The sequence below is a fragment of the Rousettus aegyptiacus genome, unplaced genomic scaffold, assembly GCF_014176215.1.
Source record: "Rousettus aegyptiacus isolate mRouAeg1 unplaced genomic scaffold, mRouAeg1.p scaffold_m13_p_8, whole genome shotgun sequence".
In the NCBI taxonomy this organism is placed as follows: domain Eukaryota; kingdom Metazoa; phylum Chordata; class Mammalia; order Chiroptera; family Pteropodidae; genus Rousettus; species Rousettus aegyptiacus.
Window position 1 is genome coordinate 45,439,484 of NW_023416311.1, and position 27,379 is coordinate 45,466,862.

General features: G+C 34.0%; 1 protein-coding gene and 1 pseudogene across 6 annotated transcripts in view; both read right to left on the minus strand.

The window, feature by feature from the left end:
• FER (FER tyrosine kinase) overlaps positions 1-27,379 on the minus strand; it is a 367,914-nt gene that overhangs the window by 130,061 nt on the left and 210,474 nt on the right. For all 6 annotated transcript variants that reach the window (XM_016137231.2, XM_016137229.2, XM_016137230.2 and 3 more), the window contains one exon: positions 6,783-6,839. In XM_016137231.2, the coding sequence (XP_015992717.2) occupies positions 6,783-6,839 (57 nt within the window). The remainder of the gene's footprint in view (positions 1-6,782; positions 6,840-27,379) is intronic.
• On the minus strand, positions 9,536-9,666 carry LOC118607074 (annotated as a pseudogene).

Here is a 27,379-nt window from a genome sequence, read left to right on the forward strand (position 1 = left end):
AAAGATAAAGCAGAGATTCTGTGAGTTGATTTTTGGTAGTGAGCCACAGAGCCATGTCAGTTGGAGTGAGAGTAAGAGAACAGGGGAGAGGCAATAGAACCTAGGCAGATAAAGGACTGTCAACAGCTACTGTTATTGGTTGTTTATCTCTGGAAGGTACGAAGGAGGAGGAGGCGCTTACCCAAATGCTCATGTTACCCGTGATGAACTCATTTCTATCCAGTATATGAGCTCCTAACCTTATTTTATGGCTAAAAAGTATTTTGGCAAAATTGCCTTATTTTGAAGTGATTTTTGAAGTCATCTGTAACACAAAATGTTACAGAGATCTATAAGGCTAACACAATAGCTATTTTTTAGTATTCCCTTAAAGATTTTCTATGTGTGCCTATGTATTTTCTATAAAGCTATAATAGTATGCACCCATTATATTATAAGCTTTGATGCTATTATTGAGTTTTGGAGCTCTAAGATCATTGTAACTCTTTAATAGTTCAAAGTATATAAATTTTATATGTTACTAATAGGTCATTTAAAATTATTAAAATACAAAATGTTTTAAATATTTTAAGTATCACTTAATATTTTACTTGATCTTTTAATTTAAAAATTTACTTAGTATTTTAAGTATACTTATATTTAAGTAATAAATAGTGTTATTATTAAATCTAATAAGCAATTCTTAAGGATTTATTAAAAAACTGATTGATCATCCATTCATGAAAAGTAAAGATACTATGAATTCAGCATAATACACATTCATCATAAGTTAGAAAAAGAAAATCTGAGCTTTAATTTATATCCTTTCCTGTCATTGGAAGGTCTTCCTGCCTCCTTGTGTGGGTTTCAGTGCAAATCCTGTCATCCGCACTAGGGGATTTCTATTAAAGAATGGCCTCGGGGTGTGCAGCCCAAGTGTCGGGACTCTGCATGATGCTGCACACTTGCTAGAAGTGAAGACCTGATTTATAGGGGCCCAATTCCAAAGGAAAATCATGGTTCTGAAGCCTGGTGTCGACACTGGAATGACGGCACAGAACTATCTATGACTTCCAGTACCTCCTGGAATAAGGAATTTCCCCTCTTTAACACTCCAGATCTTCTTTTTCATTGATCTTTGCTATACCATGGCAATTCATAAATTGAGGAAACACTAATGAATTAAAAGCATTCCTTATTTTTTAACTAAAAAAAAAAATTGTCCCCGTCTCCAATTATCAGATCATTTATTACATCAGAGATAGAGCTGAGCTAAGATTTAATCTACACGATTGTTGCTGGGCCTCTATCTGAATGGTTCTGAAGAACGTATAATTCGACTTGTCTAAAACTTATTTTATTCATTAGACTTCCTTACTAAACTACCTTTTTCATTTACTAGGACCATCATTCTCTCTGCAAGCATTCCGATTTGAACTCTACAGCACTTTTGTCTTCCTTTTTGATTCTCAGAAAGGCTGCCCTGGTTCGAGATCTCAATTTTCTCCCCTAAGGTGATCTCACCATCAGTCCCTCCCTGCTCCAATCCATCCACCACGGCACTGTCAGATTAATCTTTCCAAGAGACAACTTTCATTAAATTCCTGTCTTACTCAACATCCATCCTTTGATTTCCATCACTTTCTTGGCCCCTGTCTAGCTCCACATTAGAGCCTCCAACTGTTAAATGTGTCCTCAACTCAAATACCTAGTGAACTCAAAGTACAAGCCATGCCTTTCCTAATTTTTTTTCCGCTGTGAAAGACCACCCCCACCATTAGTTAGAAAATGCTAACTAACCTTTAAGTTCATTTCATATGCACCCCCCCCTTCATAAAGATTTTTCGATCTTCCCAAAATTACATATCTTACTGAACAGTTATCATTCAATTGCACCTTTATATATTTTTAATGATTTCTGCCCCATATGACAGGTCTTGGCATATACAAGTTATCTAAAAATTTTAAACATTCATTCAACAATCATAACTCAGAGGACTTCAACTCTATCACCAGTGGTCCAGGGGGAAATCTCCAAACAATGAGAAAAGACTATGCTTCCCAGGACACCTCTTCTCCATTCAAAGAAGTCAAGAGTAAGTCTAGCCTACCATTTAACAGACAGAGCTTTATTTCTGCTACTGGCCTTAAGACTAGGAGGCTAAACCTCATGTCTTGTTTATGTTGTCAGTCCTCATAAGATCTTGGTCCTAGGTTAATCCTCATCTCCTTCTTTAACCTTCATCAGATTCTGCGGACTTCTATTTAACCCTCTATATACAACTATTCTCCTTCTACTTCCAATTTCCACTGTGCTTTCTGGAATTCACAGTCCATCATTATAAAAATTTTTATCTTTAATGTATTGTCATTCTTTTCACCTTCTTATTCTAACAGAAACTTGGCTCTCACATGAGAATACTCAATGGTGGCTGACTTTCCTTTTGCCTTCTAAACTTAAGTGATGACTTCCTCAACCCCTAATCCTCCCACTGCCCTGGAGATAGAATAGTGTTCTACTAATTCCTTTTCACTGCCTTCAAACCATTTTCCCTCCTGCTTTCTTTAAAAAACCAAACAAACAGCTTTGAAGCTTTATCATTTGACTATCTACCAACTGCCTCTTATTGTGGCTATCATCTATGGAATTTGAAAATACTTTCCTTCATTTACTGACACTGTACACAGTGTCATTCTTGTCTTAATTCTTGGCAAATTCAGATACTTAAAGATCCTTGTAATACTTCAAACTCTTTCTTAAACATCTCTTCCAATGATCTGTGGTCCAGCCTATTTTCTAGGATCATGCTTTAAACACTGCCAGTGCCAACAATGCAATGACTCTATAGTATCTATTCATTCATTCTGTTTTCTGGTTGGCCTCTATTTTTCTAGCTTAATTCCTCCATATCTAGACTCCAAAAATCCTTTGACCCTGTTAAGAACCTCAAAATCTTTAGATCCCATTAATTTTTATCTTCTATTACCTTAATATCCTCTCTTTCTTCCTTATGCAGCTTAAATTCCATGGTCAACAATTATAACAACTGCTTACCATACATTCTCAACTTTTTTTCCCCTCTTAATCTGTAAAACTCCCTTGTCAAATTCACAACCTGAATTAAATGTGACACTCTGCCTCATCTGCATGCACACAGCTAAATGTGGCTGGATGAAATCCACAACTGTGTTGACTACTTTCACTTGAAATCCATGAGCACAAACCTCCTTAATACTGCCTAATAATCCTATTAGAATTATCTAGACCATTTGCACTCTCATTCTTCTAGTTAACTGTTTTCCCCTTCTACTCTCTTTAGTCCCTTACTCCTCCTCGCCTTCCATCCTTATTCCTAGCTGATAATCTTGCTTCCTATTTCATTGAGAAAATTCAAGCAATCTAAAGAGAACTCAGCCCCACATTTACCCACCTACCAATCTTCCTTGCTGTTATAAAAATGAACTATTGTGTTTCTATCAAAGTCAATCCTCTATTATAAACTAAATCCGTCCCTTTACCTTACCTACCCAGCGATGTTACTCCAGCAACTTTCTCTTCAAAATCATAAATTTTTCACTAGATCATTCCCAACTGCAAACCAGCATGCTATTATTTCTCTCAGATTAAACAACACCGCCAATCCTTCTCTTAAAACTATCACCACATTCCCCTGCTCCCTTTTGCAGCAAAACTTCAGAGTTATAATCCTTGCTATCTCCAATACCTCTATTTCCATTCTCTCTTAAATCTATTCCAATCTGGCTTTCACCTAAAACATTCCAAAGAATCTGCTCAGCCAGTCACCAGTGACTTCTTCATTGCTAAATTCAATGGTTTTTAGTCATCATCTCATTTGGCTTTTCACCAGCATCTGACACCACTGAGCACTGTCTCCTCCTTGGTATGCTTTCTTCTCTTTGCTTCTGAAATATCATCTTCTGATTTTTGCCTTCCAGAAGACTGCACATTCTCAACTTCAAGCATTTTGCCTCTCTTCTCTCCAGCTTCTTAATGTTGGAGTGAACAGGGTTTAGTCTTTGCTTCTCTCCTCTTCGCTACCTAGGCAATCTCCACTGTTAAATTCATCTAGTCTTATTGCTTTCACTACCATCTAAATACAACTTCCAAATAAGTAAATCACAATCATCAAATTAGAATTTCTGATCCAGACTTGATATCCATCTTCCCAACATCTGTATTTGGAAATCTACCAGACAAAACTCAATACGTTTAAAACTGAACTTCTAATCTTGTTCCCCAAAATCTGATGCACTTATGGTGACACCCCTCTTTCTCTGATGCCTTACATCGGGATATTCAATTGGTCCAACCTTAAAAAATATCCAGAACTCACTACTTCTCACCACCTCCACTACCATCACCCCAACTCAACAATCACCACCTTTTTAGTTAGATAAGTGCAATTGCTTCAGAACTTTCTAACTCGTCAGCCTATTCCCAACACAGAAGTCAAACTGATCTTTGTAAAAAGATCATGCCACTCCACGTGAAAGCATCCACCAGCTTATCTTTTCATACATGATCAAAGTCAAAGTAATTACAATGGCCTACAAGGCACCACATGACCCTCAACATCACAGACTTCCTGTCCTATCCTGTCCTATCACATTGCTCCTTGCTTACTCAGTTACAGCCAGTCTCTGCTCTTCAAATGAAATTTATACTGCATCCACTGTCAACAACCTTCTTCCTCAGATATCCACATGGCTAAATACCTCCTGAGCTTTTATTTGAAAGAATTTTAACAAAGCTTACCCAGATTTCCCTATGAAAAATTGCAACTCTGACCCACAGCACTCCTAAACTTTCTGTATTTTTCACAGAACTTTGCATCTTTTAACATTATAAAATTTATTATTTGTTATGTTTATTGTTTATCTATCTTCCCTGCTAAAGAGAATACAAGCTCCATAAGGGCAAGGATATATGTCTGCTTTGTTCACTGATGTATTCCAATGCATAGAAGAATGCCTGGCACATAGCAGGCACTCAACAAATATTTGAATATTAAATACCAAATATATATCAAGAATAGTCAACTAAGAGTGTACTGCTCAATAAGGAGTTAGAATTCTTGTCTCAAATTTATATTACTACTAAATTTCAAAGTCTGTAGTGTAGGAATTATGATTAGTTCTTTTTTACGTATGCATTCTCAAGCAGTAAACTATATTTATTCAGAATAGGTAATAAGAATATTGAATGACAAATCATTTTCTCCTCAAATATATTAGCTGAAATTAAGCTATACCATTGTCTTTAAAGTTGCAGTCTTTTCATTAAAAAATGATTAAATTTATTAAAACTGACATCATCCTAGTCTTGTCACTGAGAAAATAATTATTCTTTGAAATAGCCTTATTAATAAGAAAAAGCTAAAATTCTTCCTGATATGCCATATTTCACATATTAAACTAAACAGAAATTGAAATGTTTCTCTTTAACTGAAAATATTTTTCCTGAAGACTGAAAAAAGTCTGCCCTATCAACACATTCTATTTCAGTAAGTGGTTTAACTTTACCATTTATAATTTAATTGTATTTTCATGGAAATTAATTTATTTATAATAATTTTTCACCCAATCACTGCTACTGAATTACTGACCTAAAGTAATAGAGAGAATATATCTTTAACTATGACCATCACAGAGGAAATGAACACATCAGCTACTGCTTTTAGCTTGAAATTCTTTGGAATTTACTTACTAAATAAGCATTTGCAGTCAATAAAACTGCTTTCCAATAGCAATTGAATGCTTCTATTTGGAAAAGATATTTTAAAATACTAAGAATCCTGCAAAGTAGACTTCAATAGGGATTTACTCCCTTAAAATACATCAGAAATAAAAAGTGGGAGAAAATTTATCAATTCATCACGTTTAAATTTGAAACAAAAAAATAATTAATTTTACTTAAAATGCTGAAGCTTAAACCTAGTACTTGATCACTCAGAAATGTATGAGTGACAGTTTTACCAAATTAAAGATTTTAGTAAATCTTGATATCAAGAAAATATCAAGAAAACGTTATTTTCACATTGCTCTATAAAACTAAACTCATTTCAAACTTTTAAACGGTAACATCACTAATTAAGTCATTGACAAAGAAGTTAATATTTACTCATTGGAACTCAATGATGAATAATTTGCAAAGTTCATTTCATTAATAATTACCAAATGTCTGCCATTATTGTTAGATATAATGCAGTTTCATCCTATAAACAGCTCTCTATGACCACTAAAAGAACTAGCTAAAAAAATGAATAATTATACTGAAACATGTCTTGTCCACATAAATTTTAGATAAAATAATGTGTCCAATGTTTGCATACTATGATTTTACATACAATCCTGAAATCTCAAAGAACAGTATTTCACCTTTTCTGAACTATCATGTAAAACCAGAAACAAATGGAACAAGACTAGAAGGTGTTTATTTAAACTTGTCTTACCTCACAGTTTCTTTTCAAATCTCAGGTCACTAGTTTTGGCTTTACTACACTGTTACAAAATCATCATGGCTTTTAATCCTTCCAGAGGAAAACACACATACACTATTTTTAGAAGTCAAGAATCATTCTTAAAATTTTCAAAGATTTTCACACATCTATTTCAGGGAATATCACAGTATTTATAACAGACATGGTTATAAATTATTCTAGGTTAACATGGGAATGTGCCTCCTGTGTGATGGAAAAAAAGGCGACTTTGAAGAAAATGAATCTGCAGAGTTCACAATCACTATAAAGACTTTCGGTTATTTAGTTCAGTTGATTACATACCTTGCCCAGTAATTCTCCCAATGTGACATCCTCATGATTGAGAACCCATTTCTTATCCTACGGCAAAGAAAAAGAACAGTATTTTAGCTCAAGCAAGAGTACATATCCTGTAAGATGCATTTGAGGCAATGGGAAATAGACCTAAGGGGATATTTCATTCAGACCATTCAATTTACAGCACACTAAGAAGTTGTAGTCTCAAGAGGCTATAAAACAGATTTAAGAAATGTTACTACACAATAAGATTTTAAAATCTACATTATAGCAAAATTCTATCAGAAATCTTAGCCTTCGAAATTACAGTGTCCTTTAACTAGAACATACAGCATGTACTCTTCTCTCCCCATAAAGCTTAGGCTATGCAATTTTTGTCATTTTTAAAGAGTTGTGTCATAAGTACATGAGAGAATTTCATTTTACAATGCAAAAATTCCAATTCTCTCTTGATCACAGAGAATTCTTTTTCTACCCAAACCACATTATTAAGAGCTTTTTTCCCCCACACATAAATTGATCATGAGTTATAGCTTTTATGACACTGTATGTATTCCCATATCTTTCCTAAGTAATTTCCTGTAGTATAGTGAAACAACAAAACTAGGGTGCATAAGACCAGTGATGCGAACATGCCATTATAAAAGAACATCCCATTATCTAATCCCAAGAACTAATGACTACTTAGGGAATAGTTTATCATCTAAAATTCTCAGCTATTAAACCGCATAATATCAGAATGGTTAAAAGGCTTTTAAAAAAGAAGAAACAGAAGAAGAAGAAGGTGGTAAAAGGAATGAAGCAAGGAAGAACAAGAGACAGGGAAAAAAGGAAGGAAAAACAGGTGGGAAAAAGAGAAGAAAAAATTCCTGTAATATTTTATTCAGGATTTATTTTTAACTTATGTTAAAATGTAGTGTTGCCGCATTACACAGATTGAAATGTAATTATGATCTACAGAATGAGTTTTGACAAGTAATCAAACATCTTGAAGTAAAAAGCCACCCTAACTATGACTTAATATGTCCTGGACAGCCATTTGAAGCACTTAACCTTTGGAAGCACCATGTGACAAACACTCAAACACCAGTTTCTGACAGATCAACAAAGGGAACAACACTGATTTTAAAAACAATGACTTACATGTATAACATTTCAATCTAAAAACAAAGTAGGAGCTATCCTGGAAGAAAACACAGAAGAATAGCTTCACAACTAAGTGAGTAAGCAAAGATTTTACAACGGCCACAAAAAGCACTAACTATAAAAGAAACAACTGAATTCATCAAAAGTAAAAACACTTGTTCTTCCAAAGGCATCATGTTATAAAAATGAAAAGGCAAACTACAATCAGGAAGAATATTTCAGCAAAACATATACCTAATAAATAATTTCTATGTAGAATATATAGAGAACTCATAACTCAATAACAAGATGACGAACAACTCAATTTTAAGAAATTGAGTAAGAAGTTAACAGAAGGTGGATAAACAAATAAGCACGCTAAAAGATGTTAAAAAACATCATTAGTCTTCAGTAACATAGAAACAATAATAAGATGCCACCTCACATGTATTAAAATACTAAAATTAAAAAATTAACAATACCATGAGATTACAAGGATGTGGAAAAACTGTATTCCTCATACATCGTTAGTGAGGGTGTAAAATGATACAAGCCATTTGGAAGACAGCTTGGCAGTTTCTTATAAATTTAAATACACATCTTCTTTGCGATTCAGAAATTACACCCCTAGGTATTAATCCAAGACAAAAAACGTACAGCCACAGAAAGACATCAATAAATGTTTGAGGCAGCTCTATTTATAATAAGCAAAAACTAGAAATAATCCAATGTCCAGCCAAAAGAGAACTGATAAACAAATTTTGGTATATTCAATTATTCACCAATAAATAGGAATTTACTAGAGTAACATTCAACAACAGATCATTTGCAAAACACTTTGCTGAGCTAATAAGGAAAGATATACTTTATATAAATGCAGACATATAGAATGGATCCATTTATATAAATTTCTAGAGATGACAATTTATAATGTTATATATAAATCAGAGGAGTGCTTGCCTGAGGCAGGGGCTGTGGAAGACTGGCAGCAAAGGGGAAAGCAGGAACTTTGAGGGGTTATGGAATTATTCAATTCTTGATATTTCATTGAACTATAAACATAAAATCTGTGTATTTTATCACATGCAAACTATATACCCATAAAGTTGATTTTTTAAAAATAGAAACTAAAAATAAGCAAATACTTGAGTAGTACTTTGGGGTTTAATTTTCCCTCCTCATATTATCAAAAGCTATTTCTCAAAGAATGTACTCTGGGAAGCAGTAGAGTTATTAAAGTTGCAAATTGAGTTGAGAGCTTTTCCATTTCAAACATGGTAAACTATGTGGATCAGACCAACTCTCCCACTGCAAACCACTGAAAAAGCTGGAATAAATGTAAAAAGAAAACTTCTGTTTGAGAGGACTAGAGAGCTTTAAATAGTGAACAACTGAAAGACTAAGTTTAAGAAAAGTAGTCAAGTCTTTCTGAGCTACTTTTGCCTTAAGTGCACATGCTGACTGTGAAAGCAACAGCCAATAGGTTGAAAAAAAAATTGTTTTTTGAAAATGGGCCCTGATAAAACACTCTATTTTTATTTATATGTTTATTTATTAGGTGAGCAACCCTTGGGTGACCTCACAGATTGCAAGGACTTTGTCAGCTTACAATCCCTTATTTTTTTTATTTTTTACTCCTATAGTACCTGGTCTTCCTAGGTAGTCTCCCATCCAAGTACTAACCAGGCCCAAGACCCTGCTTAGCTTCTGAGATCAGATGGGATCAAATGGGATCCAGCTTGTTCAGGGTGGCATGGCCTTAGACAAAATACCCCAGACTTTAATAAGGACGTCAAAGATACCACACTGTGGTAGAAAAGGGAACCTGGAAATAAAAGAAATTAGAACCTACCTTCTAATCATCTCCAGCCCTGATGGGACTAAACAGAGATGGGCAAACTAAGCCTATAGGCCAAATTGGCTTAATGCTTTCTTTGGATGGCCCATTACCTAAATATGGCTTTTGCATTTTAAATTATTTTAAAAAATGTGAAAAATCTGTGACATATGAAAATTATATAAAATCCAAATTTAGTGTCATATACTATAATTGATAAAAATTACCTGGTATAAGCTAAAGAGAGGGGAAAAAATGAGCAGTTCCAAGGGTCCATGGGACCATACCAAGAGGTCTAACATTCATATTAAAATCACATTAAGAAAAGGAAAAGGACTTCAGTGCTGAAAATATTTGAAGAAATACTGGCCCCAAACTCCTCAAATGTGTTAAAATATATAGACCTACAGATTCAAGGAACCTAAAAAAGAAACCCCAAAAAAGAAAAGCTCAAAGAAAGCAATTCCTAGACACAACATAATTACATTGGTTAAAACCAAAGACAAAGAAAAAAATTTTAAAACAGCTAGAGGGAATGACCCATTTTTACAGAGAAACAATCAGAATGACTGGAGAGTTTATCATCAGAAACTGTGGAGGCCAAGAAGTGGAACATTTTTAAATATTAAAGAAAAAACTGTCAAGTCCAGATTTCTATATCCAGAAAAAGACCTTTCAGGAATGAAGATAAAATAAGGATATCCTTAGGTAGAGGAAAACTAAGCAATTAGTTGCTAGTGGACTTACTCTTAAAAAATTGTTAAAGGATATTCTTTAGCCAGAAGGAAACTTGAGGTATCGGGAAGAAAAGAATAACAATGGTAAATACTTATGTAAATATAACAGACTTTTCTTCTCTGAGTTCTTTAAAATGTGCTCGACAGATAGAAAATTATATTTCCGATGAGTTTTTCAGTTGATGTAAATGCAACATATAAATAAATTAAAGAGGGGAAAGTAAATAAAACCCTACAGTGATAAAGTGTCTGCATTGTTAAAATATTCTTTGTGAACTGTGAAAAGTTAAATATGTTTTTGGTAATTCCTAGAGCAACTAGGGAAAAAAAAAGTACAAAGATATATAATCAAAAATACAAAAATATTTAATGGTCTAATAATCCAAAAAAAGGTATGACAGGAAAAAGAAATAAAGAATAACAGAAAATTATAGTCCTAAATCCAAACATACCAGTAATTACATTAAATATAAATTATCTAAATACACCATTTAATACAGATTGTCAGAGAATTTTTTAAATTAGTCAACTAAATGCTGACTAAAGAAACTCACTTATAAAAAGTAAAAGGATGAAAATAAATATAAAATATAAACATAAATCCTAAAAAGCTGGGCTACCTACAGTAATGTCAGAAAAAGAAGACTAAAAGTAAAGAAAATTACATATGAATAGGAAAACTGTAGAGTGATAAAAATGTCAATTCACCAAGAAAATATAATAGTCCTAAATGTCTATGCTTCAACCACAGACACTTCAAAATGAAGGAAACATTGACAGAATTGAAAGGAGAAAGACAATTTCACAATTGCAATTGGAGACTTTAACACTCCTCTCTCAGTGACAGTAGAGAAAACTAGCAAGGATACAAAATAACTGAATAACACTAACCAAAAAGATCAATTTATTTGAACTTTATGATAAAACTGTACAACAGAATAAAACTTTTTGTCAAGTAGAGAGAAAATTTACTAAACTAAACCGTACCATAAATCTGAGTCATAAAACAAACCTTAACAAATGTAAAAAAATGAGGTCATACAAGGTATGCTCTCTGACAGTAATAAAATTAAACTAGAAGCCAACAGTTTCCAAATACTTGGAAATTAAACAATACATTTTTAAATGATCCATGGATAAAAGAAAGTTTTGAGAAATTAGAAAAAAACTTGAGCTGAAAATAAAAATTCAGCATATAAAAATTTCAGGATATAGTTCATGTAGTCCTTAGAGGGAAATTTATAGCATTTCATATTAGAGAATAGGAAAGGTCTCAAGTCAATAATTTAAATTTCTACTGTAAGAATCTAGAAAAAGACCAAAATAATCCCACAGCTTTCAGAAAAAAAAGTAATGAGAAGTCAATAAAATTGAAAATTCAAAAATAATAAATGTGAAATAGAGTTAATATATAGCTGGAATGGAAAACTCTATCGTCATCTCTGGGGATGCCCGGATCTGATTTTTGGCTCTTAGACAAGATAAGGACAGTTAGATTTATGATTTCATTGATTAAGGCCTGAAACTCCTTTGGGATCTTGGGGTGAATTTCTTTACTGATGATTTGTGAATTGATCAATTGTCTTCACAAGATTAGCCTGATTCGATAAGGAATGGGACATAAAGACAAGCTGAGAGTTTCTCCTTTAACCTCTCTCAAAACTAGAATTATTATAATCTTGGTAGATCAACCCAGACCGGCCTTGGACTGGGTATGTACAAAGTAGGACTCTTGAAGACATTGTGTTTAGGATGCCTCTCAAATCCTTTATGCTTGTCTTTTTGCTTTTAAATAAAAACTTTCTGCAACTATGTTCAATAAAGTTTGATGATCCTTTCTAATGTTTAAACTGGGCCAATTTTTATAGTTGAATATTGGGATCAGATATTAAAAGAACCCGGACTCTGCTTTAAATGACTTTATTGTTGTTTATAGAATAATGGTTAATAAATTATTTGAGAGAAAGATGAAGGGTTTAATTGTCAGGTTGGGGCTGGGGCAGGGAGGAAGAATAGGGGTTATACAATGCTTATTGACAGAATGACTGCTACCTGGTGGTCACTCCTGGTCTGAGGTCACAAAAATAACCTTCCCACTGATAGACAGAAAAGCACATTAGTAGAGACAGGGAAGATAAGCAAATGTATAACAACAACAAAAGTAAAATTGAGGGGAACTCAATCAAAAATAAGGTTACTCATAATCTGTTTTAGCTAAAATGAAGATAAAATAGAAGCTGCTAAAACTTCAGAATTAAGACTTATAACTCAGTCTGTAAGGAGGAGAGATAAAATGTCCCAGGAGAATTCAGTGGCAATTTGCTTTGATTGGAATTTAATAGCTGCAGTTTTTGTAGGAATGTGGATAAAGGGACAAATGCCAATCTGTTAAATTGGATAAGACAGTGGTACTTAACACAAATCCCGAAAAGATGAACTACCCAACTCCTCCCCTAGTAAATGGGATACTACTACTGAGGCTTCCGAGCGCCTGAGAAAGGCAAGCAACTTTAGCTATATGATGCTACTAAAATTCACCTAACGCTGCCTCTGACCCAGCTAATGATGGAAGTGGTAATAAAAGGAACTCCAATGTTTTAAGTGACATTACTGTTGTGGGAACAAAAAACAAGTAGAGGCTACATGAAAAGACAATGCAAAGGTAAGCTAAGGAACAGGGATATTAAGAAGTGGAGTTTGAAGAATGGAGAGTGCTGAAGGAGCCCGAGTTCTTGACTTTCCTATTATCTTTACTAACCTCTTCTCCCCTTTACTCCAAAGAAAAGTCACACTCAGAAGGGTGGCCAGAAATAGCTGCAGCTACCTCCTTATTAACTGCTCCTGAACTGGGACCTCCTATAGTGATTATACCACGTATTACTTTGCTCTGTTTTCTGTAAAGGGGTGAGAAGATTTGTGCAATCTTCTTGAATCTGGAAAAGGAACAGAAGGAATGGAAGCAGACTGCCACTTGGTCTCTTCCAGGAAACAAGAATCGTTGCTTATCCCTACTTCACAGATTTATTAGTATTAAACAAAATAAAGGATGTACTAAAGTGAAAATCAACAGAAATAAAATAATAAGATGCATTAAAATAGGAATGAAGTTGACAGTTTAACGTTTTATCGCTTGCTAGTGATTTGTAACCTTATAAGAATACCCACAAACCTATGTTCAAACTCTAATGATTAAATTTGCCTGATGTTGAAACTACAGACTTGACTTACACTCCTTATGTTAATTCATGAATATTAATGTATCATTATGGTATAAGAAATATATGCTTCCCCCATTTACCAATTATTTCTCAAAATGAGAAAACATTTAGAAACATCAAGTCATTTACTCTAAAATGGATATCTAATTTTTGAAAGGAGAACAAAGGGCAACTACCAAAACAATGCATTTCTGTTTCTTCAACTAATCTGAATAATTTTTAGTATTGCTTAAGAACAGATTTAAAGTCAGTCTATTAATACAGGCAAAGATAAGCATTTTCACTTCGAAATCCAAACTTGGATGGTAACACATTTTTAACACATTTCCAGATATACTTGCTTGTTGAATCTCAGAACTCCCATTCGATTAGCAGGAAATGCACTATTATCTCTATTTTGCAGATGTGAAAACCAAGGCCTTGACAAGGTAAAATCTTGTCCATGGTCACAAGAGGTATTAAGTGACAGAATTGGGTAAGATACTTGATCTTCTGTCTCCTAGTCCAGCGTTCCAAAATTTTCTGCTCTGCCTTTACTGTGCTGAAGAGATCGGTCAAAGAACACTGAATTTAAAATAAAACTAAGGGCAATAATTTTCTGAGTCTAAAGTATATATACAAGTGTACCATGTCAGGTAATTAAAAAGAAAGATCAAACGATAGAACATACATCTATAACTTGAACAAATGCCATGCATTTTTTAACTCTTTAAGGCTTCCAGCATCTTTGGACAACTAAAGTTGGGTTTTTATCTGTGTCTCCTAGTGAGCCTGCTCAAGGATTGAAGGCCCATGCATTCTTTTTTAGATGTTAATCTATTATATATGCTACATGAGTGTTATGTTTCCAGCCAATTCATACCAAATTAAGAACTACCATAGAGGTAAAGAATTTCATACATATAGTCTCATTTAGACCTATAACTATTATATCTAATATAAAGTGGATTCAAAAATGACTTTTTTAATTTAATTATAGTATTGGAAAGTCAACAAAATAGCTCTGAGAATTGAATCATCTTGAGCTAAGAACATACGGACTTGAGGCGACTCAGACTGGGGGCTATGGGAATTCTGCGTAAAGCACACCTTGCATCTTCAGTAACAAAACTCCTCAATAAGAATGATTCCAACTTGCTCACCTCCCAGAAATTCAACCTATTTGCTAACTACATTATATATAATTGGCCAAGTCTAAGTTAGAGGCCTCTATTGGGAGTGTAGATTACTTTTATTGGTAGTTTTAAATACAATTTTAAAACATGGTTGTTATGGCAACATTTCTTACTCAAGACTTTAGGATATGTTGAGTTTATTTGTTGTTATTTGTTTGTATATTGTTCTGGTCCTGAAAACCTTGTAGTCTCCATAATTGGATTAAAAAATATTGCAGAGTCTAAGCTATGCATTAAATGTAGGAATAAATGTGTTTAAATTTCAAAGGTAAAACCAAAGGTAAAGTTATATCTACTTAAATAAAGAGCAGCAATTGACAATTCTAATTTAAAAGTAAAGTAAGCTAAACAATGAGAAATGTTTAATGTAACAGATATTAATAGATATAAATTCAATAAAGAGTTTCTTAATTATTAAAACAATGTGAGTTTTTCGGAGTCCTATCCCTGGGCTACCAGTAGCAACTGTAAAACCTTACCACAGTCTTGGATGTACTTTAACCTTTTGAATACCTATCTGTCTATGCTAGGAAAATGTCTCCTCTCTTGAACCCAATTACAATAGTCCGTTCTTGCTTTTGAATGTACTCTTCTAAGTCAACTGGAATAAAAGCACCAATGCAATGTTTTGGTAAGGACTGCAGGGATGATTTAGCCCAACTTTCTGCCATCCATCCATCCATCAACTGATTTAGTCATCCATTTCTTCAACAAACCTTTACTGAACACTGCTAAGCACAGCAGATAATTAGGACTTCAGGCAACTGAAAAATTACTAAAGAACCCAGTGATGGGAAGCAATCTACTTTACCAACGAAGCCCATTTAATTTTAGCTGTTCTAATTCTTACAAGGCTTTTTATAATATTTAACTTCTATCAATTTGTTCTAGTACTGGGGACACAAAAGATGCATCTCCTCAGTCTACAACATAATAGCATGTTATATGTTTGAAGACAAAAAACATTTTCCTGAAGGTCAGGTTCTCCAATGTCTAGCATTCCTTCTATTATTTTTTATGTGAAGTAGTTTATAAACATTTCTGAAATATATGTATGGGTAGTAAATATCTGTGTGCATGTGTATAGTTAAATTATAATAATATATTGTGCTCTACATAGCTTTCTGGAATGTACATCCCACCCCACCTTTATGCTTATATGTTATGTTCACAAATGAAGGATACAATGTCATTATATCTTCAAACGTTTTTTCTTACTCAGGAAGGTAAATATTTCACTAATATTAAGCTCAACATATTCATTGAATCACTAATTATGAAACAGGAAATAGAATTTGTTTCCAAAGTGTAACAATTCACTTGAAAATTATTAATAGGGAAACAATAAATTTCTAAAAAGATACGTGTGACAGGACATAGATATTCCCAACTGCTTGGAAAAAAAAAGTTTTTACTGAACTTTTAAGTAATACATCCCAGTTTTCTTAGGGAAGTTTTCATATTTGAGATGTTTGGGGTTGTTTTGTTTTGTATTTCTATGGGCCTTTGTTGAAAGTTGTCTTTGTGATAAATCTCAGTGGTATGATAAGTAGATGATGTTGGTACCATAGAACTAATGTTAACTTGATTGTTTTAACAACTTAAATAAGAGACCTTAAGTAATTAAGAAATTGATCAAAATTGTGGATCAAACATAAAATTCACAAACCATAACAGTAAATAATCAACTAATTTTTCAAAAACCATAACACTAAATAATCAACTAATCTTTCAAATTTCTCAAACATTGTTTCATAATAAAAATAAACCATGGCAATCTTCCTGAATGTAGCTTAACATAATAATGAACTTTAGGAATTCAGAACTGATAATAAGTAAGAACTGCATAATTATTATTTTAATAATATGTGTTGCATTGAAAATCAGTTAATAACTGCATTACAAGTGTATATGAGACTAAAATACAAGAAATTAAAGTGAAAAATTTTTTCTATAACTTATTCTTTTATTATAGAATCATTTCTACTTCTGCAGCATCAAATATTTATATAAAATTCCTCTGACATTGTGGGAAAAAATGTTGTTAAACTGTACAGGTAAATGATTCTAGTACTGGATTTTAATATTTTGTGAACTACCTAGTTTTCATACCCTTAAAAAGAAGGTAACTAAAGAATCCTTTAACTAAAATAAGGTTATTGATGATGTCATGATCGAAGACAGTGTTAATAAAAATACCAAGGAACAGATTTTAGAGATGTTTATGAGACAGATATTAGGCACTTTCAGAAGATGTAGGTTGGAGATAAAGATTTTGGTGGTCACCTGAGCCTAAGAAATCACAATGTATCTTCTAATAACCCATCTAAGTAAACAATGCCTAGTTGTACCAGTTGATTTGTGAGTGAGACTGAGAAGTGGATAAGCTGGTCTCATGGCCCTCCTGGGAAGTTGGCTGGGGCTGCTGAATCTGGTCCTAAGAACTTCTGGATGTAAAGGTGCTCTTGTGTCTGTCTTAGTTTGGGTTCTTCCAGAAACAGATCTTGAAATTCGGCCCCCAAAATTAGAGCAATGTACAAATAGCATCTGCTGCAACTCCTTTCTCTTCCCAAAGACTTAGAATCCTAAAAGTCCTTCTCCTACAGACCTTTCTGCCCCTCTTGTCCTTACTGAATCCCATCTTTCCCAGAGTACAAGTCTGTCAGACATTGCTTCTTTCTATCTCCAAGCCGCACACATACATATTTGAACTAAAATATTGAACTAAATGCAGGAAGAAATTTGTTTAAATTTCTAGGTCATATAATATACACAAATGGGCTCTCCACAGTCAAAGAGCCTATCAGGAAAGATTTTTCCTGGACTCACTTTGAGGTATAATTCAATACACAAGAAGAAACAAAGCAATATAGAACATACCAGGCTATGCCAACTTATTAAAAGAAAGCCAAAACAGCATGTGGGGAAAAGAAAGAAGCAGAGAGATGCTCAGAGCCTAAATCCAAATACATCCTACTGTATAAACACATGTACTAAACTGTGCTCAAAATGCAGATATGCGAATTCAAAGATAAGTTAAAACATAGTCTCTTTTCTCAAGGGCTTTAAAATAAACATTAGAGTAAAGAGACTGAGAAAGAAGTTTGAATAGTAGAGAGCTGGAATACTGAGGCACGTGTGGTCAATATTATAAAGATGTTTTAAAAAAACACTTTACAGAAGAGGTGAAAAGATTTCCCAAATCTCAGAATATCTTTCCTGTAACTTCCTACAAGCTACTAAACTGAGCAAACCATGAAGTTTTGGTTTTAAGTGGTCAGAAGTCAAATCCAATGTCTGTGAAAAGAAAACATCTATGCACTCCCCAGGGTCCTTGAATGGGAAAGATAAAGGTGAAGTGGAAGCTGTTTGGGGAGGAAAAATGAGGCACAGGGGGTATGTGTACCTGTGCAGTTGAAGATCAGCGTTGGCAGGAATACCCATGATTCTTTTACGAATGGTTGGTGATTATCATTATTCCACCAGTACCAACTTTCTTCTCCCCAAACTTTCCTTAAACAAAATGGTTTGTTTTTCTATTTCATTCCCAAAAAACTTTCTCTACCTTTACGATGCAGCAGCCTAAGCCGTAGGCCATAGTAGTCACCTCTCCTATGGAACTCAATGTTACATTGAAAGGAAGAGGTAAAAGGCTGGGGAGAAACAGTATCCTGGAATTTCTAAGATAGAAAGGCATACTTCTCAAGATGTAAGGGTACATGTCATTGGATTCTTGTTAATGGTGGTTAGGACCCACACATTGGATACATTAGTTAAATTTAAGAATCCAAACATCATTACTAGCATTGCTTCTCTCGGAAAGTACATTTCCAAAAATATATTATAGACATTTAGAGTACACTCTGTTTAAAATGTTATTTAAAGTATCATGAGTAATATAACAAGAGTTCAAAGGATAAAGAAGCATATTGTCCTAGAGAAGTCAGAAAAAGCCTAGAAAAAAGGGGTAGAATTTGAGATAAGCCTTAAACATGGATATAATTTAGAGTCACTAAAAGGAGAAAATGATTTCAGCAAAGGCTTAACTTCAGAAAGAAATGGGAATCTTCTAAGCAGCATGAATATACTAATATGGTGGAAACATAGAGTCCTTAAAGAGTTCTTTTCTTACTACACCTCAAAAAATTGTTTTTGTGTACCCCAGATACTCCAATGAGGCTGACGCTGGAGACAATCATAAGATTAAGAGAGACATAATAAAAGTGGTCTGTGGGACAATTCCACTTTGTTTGACTTTTATGATAACTGCATGAGGAAAGGGTTAATGTAGCAGATCAGTTTCATTCTCTTCCTGCTTATCTCCACAGTCATGATGACAACCCTTAGCCAAATTGAAAATTGAACTGAAATGTCCAAGAGCCACTGAGTAATGTTAGTTCATATGCCTGAAGTAGCGAGACAAGAACAACATGTCAGCATGTTCAAAGTAAACATGAATAATGACGCTGTGCACCTGGTGCCTGGCTTGGGGTCCTCACCAAGGCTGGTCATGTGATTAGCAACCTGTGAGAACTCTGGACTCCAAGACTCAAATAGAATTTCCTGAGCAATGACGTATCGCAAAAGTCTGCTGTTCTTAGGTGGGAAGAAATACATGCCCATGAAATTCCTACATAAATAGGGCAAGGAAGGGTGCATGTGTTCGACCTCTTCTTTGCTGCTCTTGTTCTCACATCCAACTGCTATAATTAATAAATCTTCGCTTTGAGTATAACTTTATATTAAGTTATGTGAGTCTTTCCAGTGAATCAGTGGTGGTAATGAGCCCATTAAGATACTGAGGACTTTGAATTTCTGAGAAATAGGTTACTCAGGCAGCAAATGGCAGAACCAGTGCTTGAACCCACATCTTTCTGACTTGAAAGCCCATGTCTTTTCTCATGCACTGCCTCCCAAAATATAATACAGTGATGCATAGGACTCTTTCAAGTTCAGAGACTGACTGGCATGCAATGATCGGTTTTAATTTACTAAGGGTTATACATTCTACTTCAAGTTTCAAAAAGATTTCTAACTTGTTTCTGGCAAACAACTGCTATGTAAATTAATTGTAGATTGCTCTTCATTCACTGGATTTACTCAATTAAAATCTAATTTAAAGTTGTACATTTTGCATATTTACAATTTTTGGGTCAAAAAATAAAATCTCAGTAAGAAGTCCAAGTTGTAATCAAGTAAAATGGCTTTATATAGTGCCAGAATATAAAGATTACTTTATATAATCTATAACCTAAAAATATGACTCACACTTCAGTCTCCATTTTCCCGCAGTCTCTTACCAATTTTTCCATAAAATTTAAAATAAATAAAAAAAAACAAGGAACCAACAAAATCAAGCCATTATTATAGTATTTTCCACTTTCATGAAAACATTTTTCTTGTGAAATCATGTTTGCACATGAATAGGCGTAATAGTGGGCATGAGCTATAAAAATAACTAGAAATAAAACCTAATTACAGCTTTAAAATGTTAAAATCTAAATCGTAGAATTACTAAGGCCTCACAAAAGAAGCCATTTTAAATAAAGTGAACAAGTAGCAAAAAAGCAGCTTCTCCTTTGTTCACCTGAGGAAGACGACTAGCCATAGTCTGCTCAAGCTGTAGGGGACTAATCACACTTCTTGGTGGACTGCCACGGGGTACAGATGGCCATTATTTATTATGCCAATCAATCCCTGCCAAATCGCTCTGGGACGGCTGTACGTTTCTTCCTAAAGTTATCCTTTCAAAGGGCTTTACAGAGGTATAGGGACATATCTGAAATTTGAACTCAAGCAGATGAGTCAGTGGTAGGAGTATCATGTAAATAGACACTACTCTTTGATTCATATTCAGTTCTCCGGGAACAATGCACACTCGAGAAAATATTTCTAACAATACTGTAGAACAATCTTATTCATCCCTATATATCTTCCCCTTTTCAAAATTCAAATAAAAAGAGTCTCTCTTCCGTATGTGTAAAGAAAATGAGCTATTTTAATGTAAGATTTTTACTTTAAGATTTTTGTTTTGATAAGTCTGCCTTAACAAATACAGGACAATTAACTAATACAACCTATTTCCATGCAGGAACCAGTGAAGGTCCAACTTGAGAATTTGGTTACCAGAAATATGTAAATAAAAGCTTTATCCACACATGGTCAAATTGATAGACGTAATCTTCCCATGTAAATTTTTTTTTTTTGAAGGCAAAAATTTAAATACAAACTTTAAAAAAAAAATTGTCTTCACAAGATTTAACACCTAAAACAGATGAATTTCGGAACATATTGACAACGTGACATTTCAGAGCCTTTATTTTGAAGCCACAAACCCAATGTACAATTCTTAAGGAATAATTAACAAAATGCCACAATACAGAACATGAAATGACTGTCATAGACTATAATTTTTCTACTATTCATACTGAGAAATAATTGCTATCTGTGCTTTTCATTCATACACAGGTTTTCAGTCACTCTGCTTCATTACCTGCTTAGCACACTTGTTCCATTTAAAATCTCAGCCATAGCACATTTTAGATTCCAAGGATTATCCAGAATTTGATCAGCTTTGTCATTAAAGTTATCAGGGAGGGTTACTTCAGAGTAAAAAAATCCTTGTTGACAAGTATGCAAAGCAGTTTGCCTGTCACTTGTTTGAGAAGCTTTTAGTAATTGAATACTTGTTCAATGCTCTATAAATTAATTCTAAATAAGCCAAAAGTTATTTTCCCCCAAATGGGTCTTATTTAGGAAACATATATCATTTTTAGAAAATATTTCAATACACTGGAAGGTTACAAAAAGTTTTTGTATGTCTACTCAATTTTTCCTTTTTTTCAATTTCTCATATAATAAATTTCTGTTTCTATTAGTATAGCCTAGATTGAAATAAAGGCTATATAACTTTCTGTACATATACTAATATTTTCCAACTCATTTTCATTCATCTCAACTTTAGAATGTCATTTTTCTCGACTAAAACTCTCAGAGCCAGGAGTCATACACTCCAAAGGAAGACGTGCAGCTGGTGTAAGTGAAAAAATGCTGATACAGATCCTTCCCATGCTCTGAAAACTGAGTGACTAAAAATAACTAGCTAGGAAAATATTCATGTTCAACTTGGTCTATCAGATTCCTACAAGAAACATATTATTCATCCGTAAATTCTATGTCATAGATTTATTCCTTTTGCTGATGGGATTCAGTTTAACAAACTGAATGTGAAAAGCAAAAGAGTTCATTAAAATGGGAGCAAAGTCTAGATTCTGCTTTTAGGAGTTTATTATCCAGGGAGAACAGGAGAAAGAAGGAGGATGAGAGAGTACCTTTATCACTAAAGAGCAAAAAAGATGAGACTTGTAGCTTTTCCCCTTTTGTCTTAGTATCTATCCATCCTTGCTTCTCCCCACCCCCACACACTTTGGCCATCAAGCAGATGAGGTCTGTATGGAATGAGTTTTGCTCTCTCTCTACTGACTGACTGGAAAGAAAGAGATCTGTGAGTTAAAGTGGGTCAGGGCTTTGATCCTGGGGACCTCTCTCCATTCTACTGTTTGTGGGGGTGGCAGCTTTATGAGGAAAAGGTATGCAAAGAGTGACATTTGTCCTTTCCTCAAGGAATATACAGTGGAGTCATTTTGTCGGGCCAGTGAGTTATTTCTAGAACCCAACACTGGCAAAAGGCTGTTGAATGGTACTGTGGACAATTACATGGAATTTATCAGAACCTTTAATAGCTCCCCAAAGGGAAACTAAATCTACGGCACTGCAGCATGTGCCTTCTGTACTATGTAATTCTTAGGAGGAAGCTGTAGAGTCAAGTTGCTTGGGGTTAAATATCATTGTGTTGTACTAGTTGTATAATTTTTCATCAGTTTTCACTCTTAGAGTCTCAGTTTCTATATCTGCAAAATGAAGATTAAAAACAGTAGCTACAGGGTTGTTCTAAATATTAAATGAGATGTTTGTAAAGTACTCAGCAAAGTGCCTAACACACAATAAGTGCTTACTGAACATTAACCATTCCTCTTACTCAAGATCCCTCACACTTTTGGAAAGAGAGTCCATCATCTCTCGCTTCCATCTATCCCAAATGCGAATTAAAAAAAAAAATACAAAACACGAACAATACTGAGATTAATAATAAGAGTGGAGATAACCATTTAGATAGACTGGCATGCAAGCGGAGAATAAAACCAGGCAGACAGTGAAAAAATAATCCAGACACAAAGCATAGCTGGAACAAAAGGTCTGAGACATCTGAAGAGTGTGGTATGTTGAAGAAATTGTTCATATTGGATCGAATTCTAGACTTGGCTATGTGATTATATACTTGACATCTCTATTTGAAGGTCTACAGTATCTCAAACAAACCATGTTCATGGCAGAACTCTATTCCTACCTCCACTAAAAGTATTTTCTCACGGTGTTCTCCAGTTTCTTGAACTGAAAATCTTAAGAGTAATTCTTGAGCCTTTTTTCTGCCTCATCTCCCATGTATAATTCATCAGGAAATGTTGAGTCTACTTCTTGTTCATCTCTAATGATATGGCTCAAGACCAAGAAAACACTATCTATCCCTTAAACCACTTTAACGGCTTTTTAACTGATTTCTTGCATTCTCACCTCATATGTATTCTGAGTGCATGAGAAAAGTTGTAAATGATCTTTTTTAAAAAATGTAATTAAGAACTTGTCATTCCTTTTATTAAAATCCCCCAATAGTTTCCCATTGGTCTCGGAATAAAATGCAAATTTTTCTTAGCATACTAAAGCATTATCTGGTTTCTAAAGATCTCTTTCCTTACCTTATTCCATTCCCTCCTTTGAGGGGCTTTTTTCACTTTTTTTTTTTTTTTTATATAGACTAACTCTGTGGTTATTGTTGATTATGAACCTCTGTACATTTGTACTATGAAGTCGCTCTACCTGGAACTTAATCATTTATCTCTGTAATTTTTTTCAGAAGTGCCCCATTTTCATGCTCTAGGCCTTTGGCTCAAATTGTATCTCCTCAGAGCTTTATCTGATCATGTTACCTGAAATGGAATTCAAAAAGTAGTACTGTATTTTTATATTACATTATTAATATTTATAGGGCCCAATATCCCATGTCCAAATATGTAAAAGTTGCACATCAAGTAAATGAACTGTTATATTTAACATGTTCTATTCCCATTACTTTGAGAAAAGCATCTCTCTAACAACCTGGCAAGTCAAATATCCATTTCTCAAAAGTTCTGCACTTGAACATGGCAGCATAGAAAAAGTGTGCTCCAAGTCTCACACTCGAAGCCTGCCCTCTTCCCTTCTCACTCACAATTCCATCACACTCCTCAAGAAGCCTAGCATGTATACAACTATAGACACACCATCCTGCACATCCAAGCTGCACCTCTATGTCCCATGAATAGCCACCTGTTAGCCACCCTGGAAAGGATGGACCTAGCTAGGTCAGAGGTATGGGCAGGCACAGAAGTGGGTTCAGGCTGGCTAGGACAGGGACCTGAAGTCCTAAAGACCCTGAATGCGCAACCCCCTTAACTGCAGGCAGAGTGCACTGGACTACCAAGGGGGCCGCAGCAGGATCTGAGTAAACAACTCCTGGGCCTGAGGACATCATCACTTTGCTTGTTTCCTTTTTAGAAACATCAACTTATAATTAACTTACTTGTTTCCCTTTCTGTAAGTCCTCCCTCTAAAAGGTAAGCTGCACATTCACAGGGGCTTTGTCTTGCAAAGTCTGACAGAGTCAGTATTTACTAAGTATTTGTTAGATTATGCTTCTTACAGTGACATAACATGGAAGTACAACGATGTTTAGAAAAAAACGTACATATTTTACACATAAATATCTACCAAACCTAAGACTGATCATTTGCATTTCAATTAATCTTATTTGTATGAAGCTTATCTTAGTAAACCTTATTTACTTTATAATAAAATGGAATATATGTTGTTTATCCCAAAGCCTTAGTAATTTTATTATGTGTTAAGATAAATACTGAAAACCTTTCATTATAAAGACTAGTAGGTAAGAAACTGGCCAATGAGAAAGCTTACTTTTAGGAGAGAATATTCTAACACATAGTATATTCGGCATATTCAAAATATTCAAAACATGCTTCTACCAAATTGGAACTTATTAAAGGTTGTTAGAATACTAAAACTAAAAATAATTTCCATTTGCAAGTTAAAATTTCATTAAATTACTTGATAATTATTTTAAAATCCCACCATACTATGCATTTTCTATTAAACTGTATCTCCTCAGATAAACTTTATCTGGCTATAAATTCCTTATTTTCAAGATTAAAAGAAAAACCAGGAAGATTCCACAGCAGACACTCCAATATTATGGCCCATAATATCACTCTTATTCAAGTCAGAGGAAACTTAAAAGGCCTATAGAGTCAAAATTTAAATTTTACAATGCTCTTGCATTGTAAAAGAAGTTTATTAAAATGGTAATAGAATAGCACTGAGTGCAGCAAAAATAAGTTATTTGTCTCTCTGAATCTAATCACGAGGAAGGTGAGAAATATTTGGCATTTGTGATAACAGATATGGAAAGTAACTACACTAGAATTATTCTACTTAGTATGTGATGCAAAACACTTAACTTGAATTTAAAGGAGAATAAAGTTAAAATGATTCCTTAACTCCTGGCTACAGGTATATCAATAACATGATGGTCTTTATGTTTGGAGAGTAATAAAAACTTCATTTCATTCAGAGTAGTACCAAGTCAAAGAGGATCATTTTAATGTATTGTTGTACCCAACCATAGGTTCCTAAGAAAGGAAGAAAATATCAAAACTCTTGAGTCAATTAATTCACCACACTTATCCAACAAGTAAGATAAACAAAAGGAGTTAGTTCATCAGTAAGAGCTTTTTGTTTGACAAAGAGGCTGAAAGCCAACTTTAAGATTCCTTTAGAGTTTTCATGAAAGTGAGAATGCAATTTCTACTTTTGAACTCTTGGCTATATAAAGTCATAAAACAGAGCGAGGAAACAAATTCTAAGCCAAAAACTCACAAGGGGATATAAGAGCTGGATCAAACATAATTAATCTTTTTTACACATTGAGTTCTCCATCCAGGAAGACTTCCAGCAAGCTAATTTTAGTAATACAAAAGCACCTCCAAGTCATAAAGAAGAAAACTATAATCTAAATGTAGTTATAAAACTGATTTTTTTCTTCGCTGATCCCCAAAATTGTTAATTTGATGGAATATTTCTCCTTATTATGTAGCAAAAGTAAAAACGTTGGCTCATTTCTTTTAGGTTGTTCTTTGGAAGATTTATATAGAAATTTTTCTTATTTCTATAATTGTGGTTGAGCACCAAAAACATAACCGCATTTATGCTCTATTAGATATGACCATAAAGTACTACTGATTCTTTTCAGCACAATTTCAAAGTAATCTTATTCCACAAATACTAATCTTGCTCAAAACAACTTTAGAATCCATTTTAAAAACTGCTTTGAGAACATAAGAACATTTTCAATGTCAGCAGTTTATCAACCTTTATAAGCAGATTTAATTTTCATAAAGTCAAGATTTCATTAAGAATGAAATCTGGTGAATGTGGTAGGGAGTCGAACTTGGTAAAAAATAATTTGACTGCAAAGTACTAAGATTCATTTTATGTTGGTTGAAAAGTTACTCCGAAGGCAATTCCAAAAGAAATAAATTTTAAAATAATTTTAGGAAAATGCAGCATTGTTAGAATTATTTCTCCAAGATTATCTTGATAAGCTACATCATTAGTACTTTTTAAATTAGTTTCAAGGGTGCAACACAGTGATTGATGTAAATTATGCAACTTACAAAGTGATCACCCCGATAAATCTAGTACCTATCTGTAATAACCATAGTTATTACAACTCAGGCTTAAATAGAAGGTAAAAGTTCACTTAGAAAAGGGCTCTCTCAGCTCATGTCTTTATTCTCCTCTGTGTCCTCCAACAGGAGTGAAAGAAACGCAAATATTCCCTTCCACTCAGCGGCACCCAAAGTCACAGAAAGTAAAGCGCAGATATGACATAGCAAAAAAGTGGTTCATTTAAAGAAAACCACATTTCTGCTTAAAATATATAGTTTTGCTCATGATCCTATTTCATTTTAAATGACCATATTATATTATGGTGCTTCCTCCAGGCATGATGAGCCGCTGACCCTGCCCTGTTCATGCTTATATCATGTCACATGTCACCTTTAATTACAATTATCTGTTTAATTTTCAGGTTCCTCTGGGAGACTGGGAGCTCCCTGAAGGCAGAGACTTATCTTAGTCATTACCATAGCTCCAGAGTTTATCAAGAAGCTATCATATAAAGAGCAATTAATTTTGCACAAATAAAGGGATGAATATATGCTCCCTTCAACTACGGTTTTAAAAAAATTGAGCATTTGTCTCTTCATCAACATCTTAACTACTTTTAATTTAACTAAAAGTCAACTTTTAAAGAAAAATTTATTTGATGCCAAGGACTGAT